Below are 13,133 nucleotides of genomic sequence, written 5' to 3'. Positions count from 1 at the left end.
AAGTCAACCCTCCGCCTCTGGGGTAAAAGAGGAAGAGATCAATCTTAGGCCCAACACTGACAAGGGCAAATCTAAGATTAATACTAATCCATCTATTATTTCTCCATTCCAGGTTTATCAACAGAAGTGGGAGAAATTGAATACAAAGAATGAAATCAACCCGAATACTTGCAGGGTTGATGTTGCAGGAATATATCCAAGGGTCTGGCTAAAAAACAATGTCAATCCTAAAGATGTAAAACTCTGGTATGAATTTGGGGCTTTGGCCTCAGTTTATACAACGTCACCAAGCTTTCTGGAGATATCACAATTACCAAAATGGATTCAGGAAGCAGTCCAAGAAACATGGGCAAATAATGATCATTTGTCCAGAGGAGATGTGCTTGAGTTATATTTTTTCAGTGCAGCTCCAGAACCAACAGTGAAAGGATCACACGAACCCTTTCATTTTATCAAGCTGAGGAGACCTGATATAAACAGTCATAAATTTATCAAGGATCCTAAAACTGAAGAAATACCCTTGGTGTCCACTTTCGGGAAAAATGAGATCTCAACCAGAAGGGCATGGGGTATTTGGGTCTGTCTTACTGAGATGGACAAAGTCAAGTTTCCATTCAAATTTTATTAGAATTCTGTGAACGGATCGTTCCTGTTGAACACAATGACAGGAAAAACTACAGCATTTGCGGAAGAACTCTTCGAAAAGAAGAGAAATCTTTTGTGGAACAACAAGCTGCCGGGGAGTAAAGAAACTCGCCGAAAATTTTGTAACATGGCTCATATTGGACGATGGTCAGAGAATATCTGCCCAGAATGCCCAAATCAGAAGGAGCCAGAATTTGGAAAAACCTTTAGACCCCGAACGGATCGAAAGGATTTTTTCGAGACAAGCAAAGGTGGACAAGGACCACCAAAGATGCGTTTTCACAGGGGTCTACTTCAAAAGCAAAAGATGCCCCGACAACAATAAAGCAGGCATGTGAGGAGAATAAAGCCAAAAGAAAGTGGCAGGCATGTGATTCCTCCACTAGTAAAAGATGCCATCAATAATGGCATAAAAAATTCAAGACAGCTGCCTCCTCCACCAGTAAAAGATGCCATCAATAATGGCATAAAGAAATACAAGACAGCTGTAAGATTCCCTGAAGTTTCTCGGTGAAACGAGTGGAACTACAGCTATAAATACAGGCATTTGAGGAAGCTGAAGACATCGATCATTTCCTTCAGTTTTCTTACAAATAAAATTGTTGTAATATTTCTCTTTCTATTGTAATAAGTTTGCGTTTATGTATTTCAAGAACGAGGCTACTATGAGTAGCTAAACAAGTTGTCTTCTCCTCTTCAAAGGAGTTGATTTATGCAATAATATTATGTCTGAATAAATTTTCTAAAGTCTCTTGTTCTTTCATGTTCATGTTTTATAATTAAATTTATATACCATACGCCTTAAGGTAGAAAACGAATTAAGGCTGTGCTGGGTGTCGTTGAAGGAGCTTGTGCAGAAACCATCTGTTGCGACTGCGTGGTTGGAGTGTGAGGAGCACTTCGTAAAACTCGGCAGGTATGACCCGACGACATTATGGTCAAAGAGGTATTTAAATTTGATTCACTTTACGGAAGCATGTTGGACCCTAATCTAAAGTATATAGGCTGGAAACCTTGCGCAACCAATAGTTCTTCACGACATGAACTGGTTCGATAGGTAAAACAATGCCAAAGTACAAAAGATTAGTTAAATACTTGTTTAATCAAAATTGGGGACCACTAGGGAGTACAAACTAAAAAATTTGAATGTAGGGAGTTATGAGAAATTTATGTATAGATTTAGGGATTTTAAAATAATTACCCCTATTATTAAGGTATTCCTAATATTATATCTTAATTTAATATTGTATCACCGTTTGGGACCACTTCCGAACCGTAGCGCAGTAAACTTAAGTAATTTATAATATTAATTATATAATTTTATATTAAAGTAAGATGCCAGTGGAGTAGATACAGCGTACAAAGAAAAGGCGTCCACATCATAACTTTGACATTCTGGGTGCTACAAAGTCAACTAAACAACGTAATACTTTTCATAATTCTAAATTTCTAATAATAATTTATAATAATTAAAGGTCATATAAAAATCAGCAAGTTCATAATATAATTTTACCCTGCACCACCTAAAAAACAAAAACAAAATGTCAAAAACAAAAACAAAAACAAAAACAAAATGCTAACGTATTCTGGCAAGATTTGGAAATTTGTGTTGTAAGTTAATCCGAGTTAATATTTGATCATGTAAGTCATCAAATTTTGACACTGATTATTGTTTTAGCAGAGCGTTAGCTATTATGAAAATTTGTTGATGCTACCGCACGTATGAATTATGATGGGGAAAAATTTCTTTTTTGATTTTGTATGTTTATCTCGTTGCGATTTCGGTCTTCTACGTTGTTAGAATTCAATTATAGTATATCTTCGGTTTTTTGGTAATTTTTGTCATTTTTTCGACGTGGTGCTGGTGTGACACCAATGCAAGTATGCAACGCCGATGTGAAACTTACGTATGTAGCGTCACATCAGCATTTTCGATGAAAAATGATTAAAATTGCCAAAAATAAGAATGTAAATGACGAAAACTGAAATCTGAAAATATAAATAACCAAAATCACAAAGTGATAAATTTAACCAATCCAAATTGCAATTTTCCCTATTATGGGTGATTAGGGTTAAGTGGTACTCAAAGGGCTAAATCTTCTTTTTTATGTAATGGAATATATGATCAGTCCTTATATGACAAAATACATTTGGTCTTCTTGTAGCCCTTAGATTAGCAATTGCAGCAAGAACTACCTATATGTTAGCATCAATCCATTCAGTTATTACGTACTGATGTGAGGTTGAATAATATTACTAATATCTCGGACAAAAAAATATCAATTATATCAAAATAGTAAAAAAATTTAAAAGTTAGTGTATTAAAACAAAATTTTAACAAGTTAATTGATTAGAATCCAAAATTGGACGAGTTAGTAAAAAAATGATTTTCTCATTGAAGATATTAGTTACTGCCTTAGTAGACAGGTAATAATTTACGGATTACTAAAAAATCGATTAAAAATGAATAAGATACATAACTCTAATCATATAAGACAATATAACCAGTTTCACAATTATAGCATATGTAGCTTGGAGCACTGTAATTAATTTGCAATAAAGAACTATAAATATTAACAATACCTCATATTTTCTACACTGTAATTAATTTGCAATAAAAAACTATAAATATTAACAATACCTCATATTTTCTTAGAGTTATTTGCACAAAACACCCCTGTGAAATATTGAAAATGCACATTTCTTCCCTGTGAAATTTTAATAGGCATTTTCAGCCCTGACCTTTTAAAAAATTAGCACACTCGCCCCTTCAAGTGAGTGATTGTTTCGCACGCGCCTCTCATGCGACTGAGCAAAGATTTTGATATTTTTTTTGCACCAAATACCCCTGTAAAATATTAAAAATGCATATTTGACCCCTGTAAAAATAATTTTTAAATATATATATTCAACCCATAATACACATTTTTTATTAAAATCCAATTATAAAATATTTAGCTAACACTTTTTGTTTTATTATTTTTTATTATAAATGTATTATAATTAATTATTTATTTTCTAAAAAATATTATTATTTTATCTTGTTATCATTATTTTATTAAACTCACTTCGTATTTTCAACTTTTTCATTAAATATGCATTCATAAATAAGTATTTAAATAATTTCAAGTACCAAAATATTGAACTAAACTGATAAGTTCAAACATATTATTTTTTTATTTAGGACTATATATTATTGAACCAAAATTTAAATTTTTCGAAAATATGCATTGCACAATTTGTAATAAATAATAAAAAAAATAACATGCTTATATAATTCTAAATCGAAAAAGTAACATTCATGAACTTATCATTTGGTTCAATATTTTGGTATTTTTAGATATTTAAATTATTATTTATGAATCATGTTTAATGGAGAAGTTGAACACGAAGTGATTTGATAAAATAATGATAACAAGATAAAGTAATAATATTTTTTAAAATAAATTAATTATAAATTTAAAATTTAAAATAAAAAATAAATAAAACTAAAAATGTTTGAAAATATATTTTATAATTAGATCTTAATAAATATTGTGTATTATTATTTAATGCAAATTATGCAATGCAGTTTAAAAAATTTAGATTTTGGTTCAAAAATCTATAATCCTAAATTGAAAAGTAATATGCATGAACTTATCATTTTGATTTAATATTTTGGTACTGTTAGGTATTTAAATCTCGTTTATTTTAGAAAATAATTATATAATCATAATAAATTTAATGAAAATTAAAAATAAAATTAATAAAACTAAAAGTGTTTGCTAAATATTTTATAATTAGATTTTAATAAAAATTGTGTATTATGTGTTAAATATATTTAAAAATTATTTTCACATGGGTTAAATATGCATTTTTAATATTTTACAGGGGTATTTGGTGCAAAAAAAATATCAAAATATTTGCCCAGTCGCATAAGGGGCGCGTGCGCAACAATCACTCATTTGAAGGGGCGGGTGTGCTAATTTTTTAAAAAGTCAGGGTTAAAGATGCCTATTAAAATTTCACATGGAAGAAGTGTGCATTTTCAATATTTTACAGAGATGTTTGGTGCAAATAACTCTATTTTCTTATTACGTTATACAATGAGAAAAATCAATTCTGAAGCTTATATATGCAAAACTACTGAAATTTTTTTTGAATGAAATAAATTCTACTAAAAACGGGTAAATGAGTACAAGTACACTGGATATCCCCAAGAAAAGACAACCACAACTCCTATTCTAAGACAAATTAATTCATAAGAAAATATTACAAGACATATAGCAACACTACTGAACTTGAGATAACATCTACTGAAATCGAATTTAACGTTTTTATTTAAAAGAAAACCAAAAAATAACAATTGACTGGTATGTGAAAATTAGCAAATACTAAAAAAACTAGTAAGAAAAATACACCACTGCCTTTATGCCGCCACTGGAAGAATATGTGGAACACAAAAAATAATTAAAAAATAATAAATAAAAAAACACCCTTCTTTTTATTAACTTATCCTATTTTTTGTTTTGAACTTTTGATCCACTGTCTATTAAAAGTTGGTTTTATTTCTAGAGCGGTAACTTTGATTTTATATTTATTAATTTATTTTGTTTTAATTTTATTTCATTTTGGTGCTAATGTCGTATCGAAAAATGACAATGAATTTCAATGAATTGTTGACGTGTCATCAAAAATTACTCACGCGTCAGCATCAAATCAAAATAATCAAAAATTAAAAGGTAATATATCAAAATCAAATTTTAAAAATATTAAGGTATTGTTTGAGATTGGATCAAGGAAACACTTTTGAGTTTCTCCTAAACAAAGTTTTCTAATTTTGTAAATGAAAAGCTCAAAATTGTTCTTCAACACTTTTTTTTTTTCTATGTACCGCGTTGATCACATCTGGAGAATCTAACAGCAAAATGAACTGTACAAACTACAAACTAATGTCAAATACATCATTAATGACAATATTAATAAACAACAAGTTGTATACTTTAGAAACATCTTTGTCAACTTCAAAACTATAATTTAAATAAATACATCCAATATACCACTTTTCGATTCTTTTCACACTACACTTCTATATATATATATATGCAATTAAAAAACTATCAGCGTCCAACAGATTAAATTTTCCTGATTAGCTAGAGAGATGGATAGAAATCATTATGGATCGGAAACATTCCCGCTTCAACAACATAATGATTTTGGGTTGATAGATTTCATGGATGAAGCCATTTTCGATCAGTTTATCGACCTCATTCGCGGCGAAAATGTCGCGGGCTCCGCGATTAACTCTAACGTTCTGGGATACGTCGGCGGCGATCAGCACGATATGGGCTGCGCTCCTTTGGCTGACGGCCAGATTTTTTCGCCGGCTCCGCCGTCAGAGTTGTTTGATTTTGATATTCCGATGAATCATATCGATAATAATAGTAATAGTAATAATAATAATAATAATAATGCATCGAATAAAATTTTTGAGGAGGCGGAAGCTGAGGCGGAGGAGATCATGGACGGGGAGGAATCGTCGGGCACCACCGCCACTGGCGTGGCGGCTGCGAAGAAGAAAGGTAATAAAGTTGATCGGTCCCGAACTCTGATATCGGAGCGGAAAAGGAGAGGTCGGATGAAGGAGAAGCTCTATGCATTGCGATCTTTGGTCCCTAACATTACCAAGGTTCGTATATGTTTCAAGTTTTTGTCTAGAATTAATTCACTTTCTTTTCCAACCATATTGCAAATAATTTTTTTTTTTTTTTTGCATAATTATGACATTATAAGATATAATGTCTTTGCACACATCAATCTACATATATATTAATACTCACTTATAATATATAGTGTAAATGTCAACCACCGTGAATTGGTCATGCAAGACTTAATTAATCGATGCACACACTTGGCCACATCCATATTACTTGTGAAGATTGTCCTAATTATGCACATAAACAGTAGTCCATATGTTGTACTAATAAATCTTACTATTTGATGCATGAATTTAACAACGTGAAGTTTTGATATAAGAAATAATTTTAATAAAGTCAATTTTTGTGCAGATGTAATTTTAAAGAGAAATATTCAATATAGTCCAAGTTGTCATTTTTTTTTGTCTTAACTTATCAAAATCGTGCTCAAGTTTTGTACGTAACTTTGTATTTTGTTAATTTTTAGTCCTATATATGTCGCCGGAATGCTGATGTGGCTCCAGACATATCATTATTTTTTTAATGTCACGTCAATAATTTTCAGATTCCACGTCAGCACTCCGATAAAATGTAACTTTGACAAGTTAGAGCAAAAAAAAAAACAACAAAAAACAAAACAAAACATGACAACTTTGAGGATTAAATTGACTATTTTCCTTGATTTTGATTTTAAAAAAAAAATTATAATAAAATGTTTCTATCTTTTTCAATTGAATATATATTAAAGCTTAATTAATTTTAAGGGCATCTTGCTTGAGATGGAAGTATCGACAAATATTTCTTAATGAACATACATGATTTACCATTTGTGTATTCAGATGGATAAGGCTTCAATAGTTGGGGATGCAGTATTATATTTACAAGACCTGCAAATGCAACTTAAAAGGCTGAAATCTGAGGTTGCTGATCTCGAGTCGTCTTTCACGGCACAAGATAACAAATACCAAGTGAAAACCATTCAAGATTCCAAGAAAATGGACTCAACAAACTTCCATCCCACGGTGAAGAAAATATCGAAGGTAATATATATATACACGTAGTATTTCTGTCAAATCCGATATTAATTATTATATAATTATATATACAACTAAAATGGCTAAATAACATAGATTTTAATTAAAGTTAGAGTTGCATAATTAATAAATTTGCAGATAAATGTATTTCAAGTAGAGGAAAGAGGGTTTTACGTGAAAGTAGTGTCCAACAAAGACAAAGGTGTTGCGGCGCTTCTTTATAGGGCTCTCGAATGGCTACCAAGCTTTCATGTACAAACCTCTAACTTGGCTGCTTCTGCTGATAACTATGTGCTGACATTCACTTGTCATGTAAGCATATACTATCATTTTTTCACGACGATTATAATCTTTCTAAGTCTATGTCATATTCAACTAAATCAAGACTTTCAATATTGGACGGAAAAACAGATTAAAGAACGTGAATTGGGCATGAACTTGTCGGACTTGAAGCTGTGGATTGCTGGCACTTTTCTTGAGCAAGGGTTCGATTTCGAAACATCGGCCTTCGACTCTGCCTACTTCTGAATCTCCCCAAATCGCATGGCGGCCTTTTTACTTGAAATTAGAAGAATCTAAACAAAAAGGGGCGCTAGCTCCTTGCCGCTTGGGTAGTACTGTTTAGGAGATCTTTTAATAAGCACTTATCAGATTTTGCTTCACAAAATTTTGAAATTTGTAAAGTTTTGTGAAGGAAAAGCTCAAATTAAGTGTTTATTAAAAGCTCTTTCAAACACTACCATTGGTGTGCAGCATGTAATCGGGCACTAAAATAGGAAGCCGGAATCTGAACTAAACTTGGGAGTGGGATAGGGATATATATTGCTGTATCTAGCTAACCAAGTTACCTTGTGAAAAAATATTTCATTAGGTTTATAAAGGATTTTCTTTGCTGATCTCTACTGTCAATAATTTTTCCCTTGGAAAATTGAAGATAAATGAAAAGTAGTTGCTAACCAAATAAACCTTTTTTTTCTAATGAGGATGGAACTCTTAACCCCTATATTCTTTCGGTGTGTATTGGGTAAACTTCAAGCTAGCTCAATATATAGTCTGCAAACTATGTTAGCCACGCGTAAATTAAAACCTTGTTTTGCTTGTACTAGCGGCTTGTACGGCGAGCATGAGGCTAGCCCTCGATATACATATATTTTTTTGGTATACCGAAATTCTTTTCGGTATCTATACGTTATCAGTATGGACTTTTTTTCATACCAAAATTTTGGAATTTCGGTATCGGTACCGGCATACGTTATCAGTATGGACTTTTTTTCATACCAAAATTTTGGAATTTCGGTATCGGTACCGGCATGAATTTTTTTCATACCGATATTTTTGATACGGTATATCGAAAACCCACCCCTATGCATGTTTGAGAAAGCTCAATATCAAACGCAGCTATATTGAATATTGATCAATAAAATTTGGCATCGAATTCAAGTTTGAATTAACCAACTGATTTTGTCCGATATATATATAGTTGGTATTTTTGTGTTAAAATGCTCACGGATATATCATGAAGAAACTAGAGCATTTATTCACCCACAGGGGCATAGACGAGTTGGGAAGGTCTGAGGTGACGTAGGAAGAAATTCCCCAACGTTGCGGGCACTAGAGCATATGCGCATATTCCTTGCTGAAATATTGTGGGGTATGCTCTGGGGGTTGGTCATGTTGCTCCCTCCCTCAGATCTCTGCCGCTCGTGCACATCCCTAGATTTAACCCCGCATGAGCCAATGAACATCTGACTCATGTGAGATGGGGTCCCCATCGAGATCAACCTTTTTTTTTTCAACTAGAGCATTTATTCATTGAGAAAATAACATTACTGAGAGGGTGAATATCGGTTTTCGGGTACCACATGCGCGGTAGATCTGAGACGAGATTTAGAAATGAACCCTAAAATAATAAAGAACAATACATTATTTTTTTTTAAAATTAACGATGTTTCTCTAAAACAAAACGTGTGAAAATATAAAATTTCAAATACATTATAACACATAAATTATGATTTTTTTTGTAAACAATTAACTCAAATACTTTAAATCTAACTTGAGTCATAACACAGTGCACATATGCATATACTTGCAACATATAAATAAATTAGAATTCAAAAAATATAATTAAAATTTGTAATCAATTTTTTCCTAGTATTTTTTGAAAAGGCCGGGTGCATGCCCCAATATTGTTGCAACTTGCAACCTCTCGATTGCGCACAATTCACAAATTTTTAAATCTTTTGAAGAAGAGAAAAACTAACCTCTAAAAAAATATTAATTAATACTTTTTGAAAATAAAAATATATATATAAATACGAAAAGCATTTTTTTCAAAATAAAAAGCATTTCACACATCAATGAACACGTAACACAAAGAACAATGTTATGATCGAAAATATGTTTCAAGGGGGTGAATAGATAACTTTTAAACTTTTTTGGTCCGGTGACTATTAAGCTGAGTTATAACCGGCTCAATAATTGATTTTCACTTATAGGGTTATTTGTGCAAAACTGATTTTATTAGTGTGGAAATTTCTTGCAACAAAAATTGAGTTGATATTATAGTAAACATAAATACAACAAAGAATATTACGTACAGGGATTTGATTTTGGAAGTTAGAAGGTTAAGCTTTTACATCTCCTGTTTTTCTGTTCCAAATGAATTTTCACTAAAAAACTTTTATTTATATAACTTTTTGTATAAACCCAATATAATCGATGTCACACTCCCGATTAGACTCCTAGAAACTAAGTCTAAAAGATTTTTTTAATCAAAACAACTTTTTTTTTTTTTTGACTAAGGGGTTGGGTTAGTGAGCATAGAACCCAAGACCTCTCCCAATTGCATGTGGGAGAGGTTATGCCATTTGACCAAGAGGTCATTGGCATCAAAACAACTTTTTGATAGATTACAACAATAAAACTAATCTTCTCCCAAAAATTTGTTGGGCTTTAGAGAGTAACACAGTTGATGTAACGCCCCGATTTTATCTTAATTGACCTTATTTAGATATATAATATTTAAAATAAATAATAGTATAAACATAATAAAAAATTAGAGTTTATTATTATTATTATTATTATTATTATTATTATTATTATTATTATTATTATTATTATTATTATTATTATTATTATTATTATTATTATTATTATTATTATTATTATTATTATATAACTATATTATAATTAATTAATTAAAAACGGAAAATTAAGTTACAAAAGCGTAACATTTATTTGACACAAACTCAAATTTACGTTCAAAGTAATAATGAAATAAACGTATTTAAATATTAATTTTTTTAACAAAAAATAGTTGGACAAAAATAATCTTTTTTGATGATCTCATGGTCAATTTTATGTGATATATATTTTTTGACTCATAAAACAATCTTAATTTTTATTATTTATAGATTTGAGCTGTATAGACCTGTCATAAAGATATAGATCCGTGATAACGTCTCATGGGAGGTAGGAATGTTCACCGAATGATTCGATTCAGTTTAACTCAACTTGATTTTGGTACTCGATTTTCAGTTTTATGAATTAATTCAGTTTGGTTTAATATTAAAACAATTTTATTTTTTCGACTTAGTTTATATGGTTTGGAAAATTGCTTAAATTAGTAATCAAAGCATGAGTAAGTTTAAAATTTTATTGGAGCTTTCTGACAATTAAAACGAATTATCAGCTCGATTATATAATTTTTCTTAACAAATAAGTTGATGTAATAACTGATCTGATTATTGAAAAATATTTTGCAATGCAAAGTTGAGTTGATTTACTAAGCTTATTTATATTTTCTCCTTCTTTTGTTTCTTAAAGAATTTTTGATTGAAAGACTTTGATTTATAATACTCCTTATACAAAACGGATTCAATCGACTCTCGAATACAACTTGTAGCAACTTAGTCTAAAAAAGCACTCTATATTAAGAACAATTTTAGATAGAGTACGTTATCAACAATTTCTAATAGACTTGAAATTGTATGATCAAATTCTTTATGTAGATCAAATTAATTAAGTTTTCTTATCAGGTCTATTGGTTTTTGGATCAATTAAATTTTATTAAATGTTTGTTTTATTATAAGTCCTTTTCATATAATTTGTATGCTCATATTTCATTATGATTTGCTTGTGTACATATCTTATATAATCACCAAAATTTAATATACGTTTACATAACAAAAGTGAATTAAATAAAATTATTCCACCAAAAATTACAAAAATGATACATAATTTCAAAATATTATTTTATGTAATATGTATAATCTATATAAAAATAAAACAAAATCAATAATATAATTAAAATTTTATCTTTCCAATCAATTTGTTTTCAACATACATAATTCGAAATCTAGACCTGAGATTTGCTCCTTATTAATGGAATAAGGAAAGTGAAATTAATTTTGATTTTTTTTAAAAGCTTTTTGGCGACGCTTGGAATGCGTCGTGGAATGTTATATGTCTTTGGCGACGCTTCCGCTTTGTCTTTTTGCGACGCATAACTGAGTTGTGTTGCCAAATGATTGAGTCATGTTGCCAAATGATGGAGCGCGGGGGCGGGAAAATTTCCCGCTTCGTTTCAGTGACGTGCTTTTTGTGTGCGTCGCGGAATGGTTTCATACAGCGATGCAAGTAATAGTTGCGTCGGCAAAATCTTTCATATGATGACACATTTATGACAGTCGGGGAACGTACAATTTTAGCGACACGGCGTAGGACGCGCATCACCAAAAGATAACATTTGGCGACGTGGCCCGTGTCATGCGTCGCAAAAGGTAAGAATTCTTGTAGTGGAGGTGGTTATGGAACTTTAACGCGGCATATCGAGAAAAATCATCCGGTGAAAATTGGTATTGATCGTGGTCAAACTCAAATTTCGGCATTCTTTTCTCAATCGGGTAATGAATCTCAGCTATTTAAATATAACGAAGCTAGATTTAGAGAAGAAACGGCTAAATTTTGTGCGGTTGAACAACTTTCTTTTAGTTTTAGCGATAAATTATCTTTTGAAAATTGGCTTTCTACAAGTACAAATCCTTCTATTAGACGTATTCCAAGAAATAGTCTCAAACACACAATGAAAAAGTTAGTCGTTGATCAAAAGAAAGAATTAATTAAGGAATTTTATAGTTTGAATAATAAAGTTTCTTTGTGTTTCAATATTTGGAGTGATCATTGGCAAAGTTGTTCATATATAGATATTACATGTCATTGGATTGATAATAATTGAAACATTCAAAAAAGGTTGCTTGCATATAGATGTTTCAACGAATCACACATGACACAAAATATTTCGCAACTTATATTTGTTATTTTAAAAGAATATGGTCTAACTATCAAAGTTTTTTCAATGTCTTCTGATAATGCTAGTGCAAATACTTCTAGTATTAGTGAGCTTATTGAAATATGTAAACCATCACTAGGTGGCAAATTTTTTTATATTAGATGCAGATGTCATATTTTAAATTTGTGTGTTCAAGATGGACTAAAAAGTTTAGGCATACATATTCAACCAATTAGGAACGCTATTCATTATTTATGGACGCATCCTCAAGTTATGAAGCAATGGGGAAAATTTTGTAGAGTAAATGGTATGAAGCCTAAGCGGTTTGCACGAGATGTTCCAACTCGTTGGAATTCAACATATAAATTGTTATTATCCTCTTTTGAATATAAAGATTTATTATGTACATTTTTTCATCAATTTGTTCAAGCTCGTGATATTTATTTATTTTCAAATCAATGGAACATATGCACTAGTATTTGTGAAATT

The 13,133-nt window shown here is 30.8% G+C and overlaps 1 protein-coding gene across 1 annotated transcript; it reads left to right on the top strand.

The window, feature by feature from the left end:
- Positions 1 to 5,767: 5,767 nt before the first annotated feature.
- On the top strand, positions 5,768 to 8,149 carry LOC140884792 (transcription factor FER-LIKE IRON DEFICIENCY-INDUCED TRANSCRIPTION FACTOR). Its single transcript, XM_073291651.1, has 4 exons — positions 5,768 to 6,313; positions 7,160 to 7,360; positions 7,493 to 7,666; positions 7,766 to 8,149. Exons 1-4 carry the CDS (start codon positions 5,786 to 5,788, stop codon positions 7,880 to 7,882), a joined length of 1,020 nt encoding a protein of 339 aa, XP_073147752.1. The 5' UTR covers positions 5,768 to 5,785; the 3' UTR covers positions 7,883 to 8,149.
- The last annotated feature ends 4,984 nt before the right edge of the window (positions 8,150 to 13,133 follow it).

This window comes from Henckelia pumila, chromosome 2, assembly GCF_033568475.1.
Source record: "Henckelia pumila isolate YLH828 chromosome 2, ASM3356847v2, whole genome shotgun sequence".
Lineage (NCBI taxonomy): Eukaryota > Viridiplantae > Streptophyta > Magnoliopsida > Lamiales > Gesneriaceae > Henckelia > Henckelia pumila.
The sequence above is the reverse complement of the archived record's forward strand: the minus strand, read 5'-3'. Positions and strand labels throughout refer to the sequence as shown.